This window comes from Camelina sativa, chromosome 4 (genome assembly GCF_000633955.1).
Source record: "Camelina sativa cultivar DH55 chromosome 4, Cs, whole genome shotgun sequence".
In the NCBI taxonomy this organism is placed as follows: Eukaryota; Viridiplantae; Streptophyta; class Magnoliopsida; order Brassicales; family Brassicaceae; genus Camelina; species Camelina sativa.
In genome coordinates this window covers 21,628,018-21,630,793 of record NC_025688.1, presented here as the reverse complement: position 1 = coordinate 21,630,793, position 2,776 = coordinate 21,628,018, and the positions used below count along the sequence as shown (strand labels likewise).

Genomic DNA, 2,776 nt, shown 5'->3' with positions numbered 1-2,776 from the left:
ATATAGGTATGTGAAATTGTATGACTACTGTTATTTTACACGTTAGACATTTAAAGACCCTCATACAAAAGAAGAGTGACACACTTGCCAATATTGTAGAGAAAAGCAGCAAAACCACAGAGACTTGAAAGTACTAAAGACATAAAGAACATTTACTGTCTTGTTAAATCTCAGTCTCAGTCTTCACAGTCTCAAGTCTCTCGGTTCTTTGTAACGCAATGATTTATTCATGCATCAGTGAGCAAAGACACGTCCTTTGATTGATTTGAAAACAGTATGTAAATATTATATTTACCGATTAAAGGTGAAAACGTTTTTGCATTTTTCGAGGGAAATTTAGTGAGCAAACATATTTTCTTTGGTTTTTACCTTTTGGGGTTACTCAGAAAATGAAGAANACTTGCCAATATTGTAGAGAAAAGCAGCAAAACCACAGAGACTTGAAAGTACTAAAGACATAAAGAACATTTACTGTCTTGTTAAATCTCAGTCTCAGTCTTCACAGTCTCAAGTCTCTCGGTTCTTTGTAACGCAATGATTTATTCATGCATCAGTGAGCAAAGACACGTCCTTTGATTGATTTGAAAACAGTATGTAAATATTATATTTACCGATTAAAGGTGAAAACGTTTTTGCATTTTTCGAGGGAAATTTAGTGAGCAAACATATTTTCTTTGGTTTTTACCTTTTGGGTTTACTCAGAAAATGAAGAGAGTCGATTTTTTACATTGAAAATAAAACGAAACATATGCGTAGAGAGATATGTAAAAGATTTAATTAGAGTAACTAGAGTATGATGATTAGTTAAGAACCTGCATGTTGTTGTATCTGTTGAAGGTTTTGAAGCAAACAGGACATGAGAACTGAGTAGGACCAATGAGAATCTGAGAAGGTGTAGGGATCCAATATTGACCCTTGTTGAGTCTGCTGATTCTACAGCCGCCGTCTCCGCCGACTGAATCTTCATCGTCATCTTCTCCTCCTTCGGCGGCGCCGTGACTGCAATCATGGTCGAGATCTTTCTTGTGATTCGTGTCCTCACGAGGATGAGTGGTCCTCGAGTAAGATGAAGAAGAAGAAGACATCATGAGCAAAGAGGCCATCTCTTGAGCACTAGGGCTTGGAAGACCTATGTGAAGAGCGACGGTGACGTCATGGTCATCGTCATCGAGGTTATGATCATCTTGATGATGGTGATGATCGTAGTCGACATCCATGGAGGTGGAAGGTGGTTCTTGAATTAGATGGTCATGGTTATGATGGTGGTCTTGTTGTTTGTTGGCGGGGCTGAGACTGAGTAGAGGGAGGGCTTCACGGAGAGGAGGCGAAGGAGGAGGAGTTGGTGGACGGCGAAGGTCGCCGGATTGAGGGAAGAAGAAGAATGAAGAGGGAGGAAGATGAGGAGGAGGATGAGGAGAAGGGTTAGCGGAGGAACTAGGGTAATGGTGAAACGGATTGGACTTGAACCAGTCTGTGAAGAAATTGGAATAAGGATCAGTCATGGTGAAGAGAAAGAGAGAGAGAGAAAGAGAAGGGAATAGTTTTAACACTTGTGGGATTATCTTTATACAAGAGACAGAGATGGAGATGAAGATGAAGATGGAGATTGTGATGGGATGGGGAGAGAGAGAGAGAGAGAGTTTTTTTTGTTGTTTTTTTTTGCAAACAGAGATTTTCTTTGGGTGCAAAGAGAGAGAGAGGAGAGAGATTAGTAATTACGGACTGAAAACTAAAAACTGACTTTAACGAAAAAGAAAAAAAAAATTAACTAAAAGCAGGTCAAATACGAATGTATATTAGTCTACGCAAAGTAATTATTTCATTCAGATATGTAGGTCCTTATTCTTTGTAAAAAAACTTTGAAACATTAATCTTTACACGATGGTCGTGAATGTGATGATAAAATAAGCATGGTTTAAGAAACAAACAGTGCGATTAAGACTGTTGAATTGGAATTCAGGACACTAACTTAGAGTGTTTGTGTAATTTTTCTTGTTTTTTTTTCTGTAAAAAACAGTATGAATATTAAAATTGAATAATATTTTCAATCAAATTAAAAAGGTTTTGAAAATCTATTATTTTGTTATTATAAATTACAAATTACGTTTCTTTTAATTTCTTCAGATTTTATTATTATTTTACGATGTCTTAATTTTCGGACGAATTGATCATATAGTCTATCATGCTTCAAACTACTATTCCATAATTCGTGTGATGAGAGTTACTACGTACGTGTGTCACACCTAAATTCACAGCTTTTCAAAGCTGCACAATCAGCACCAACATAACATACTATTACACTTTATTTTATATAACTTCAATTTGTATAGTATCTCTTATACCTGGATAATAGATACCATTTAATGATGTGAATAATTGTTGTTCGTATGCCATAGTCAAGTCTGAAATTCACTGAGTTTTAATGTCAGACTATATATATGGTTGAAAAAAAGAGTAATTAAACTATGCTTGATTATGATGATTTTTAATGGCATTTTTTGACTAAAACGAAGTAAGTAGAATTATAAACCTCATCATATATATAATTTGGTTAGTATTGTACGATAGATATGATTATCAGATTATGCAAGGCCTATGAAAACAGACTCTAGTACAGTAAAACCTCTATAAATTAATAAGGTCGGGACCATGAAATTTTATTAATATATAAAAGTTTTAATTTATCGATAAATTAATATTTAATTAATTTATGAAGAGATTTTCTCATTTTCATATTGAAAATTTTCTATTACAAAATAAGATAGTTTTGTTATCA

General features: G+C 34.6%; 1 protein-coding gene across 1 annotated transcript in view; it reads right to left on the bottom strand.

Annotated features, from left to right (window-relative positions):
- LOC104781676 (zinc finger protein WIP2-like) overlaps window positions 1–1,645 on the bottom strand; it is a 3,000-nt gene extending 1,355 nt beyond the window's left edge. Inside the window, exon 1 of the mRNA XM_010506399.2 lies at window positions 813–1,645. Coding sequence (XP_010504701.1) covers window positions 813–1,502 — 690 coding nt within the window. The 5' untranslated portion in view covers window positions 1,503–1,645. The remainder of the gene's footprint in view (window positions 1–812) is intronic.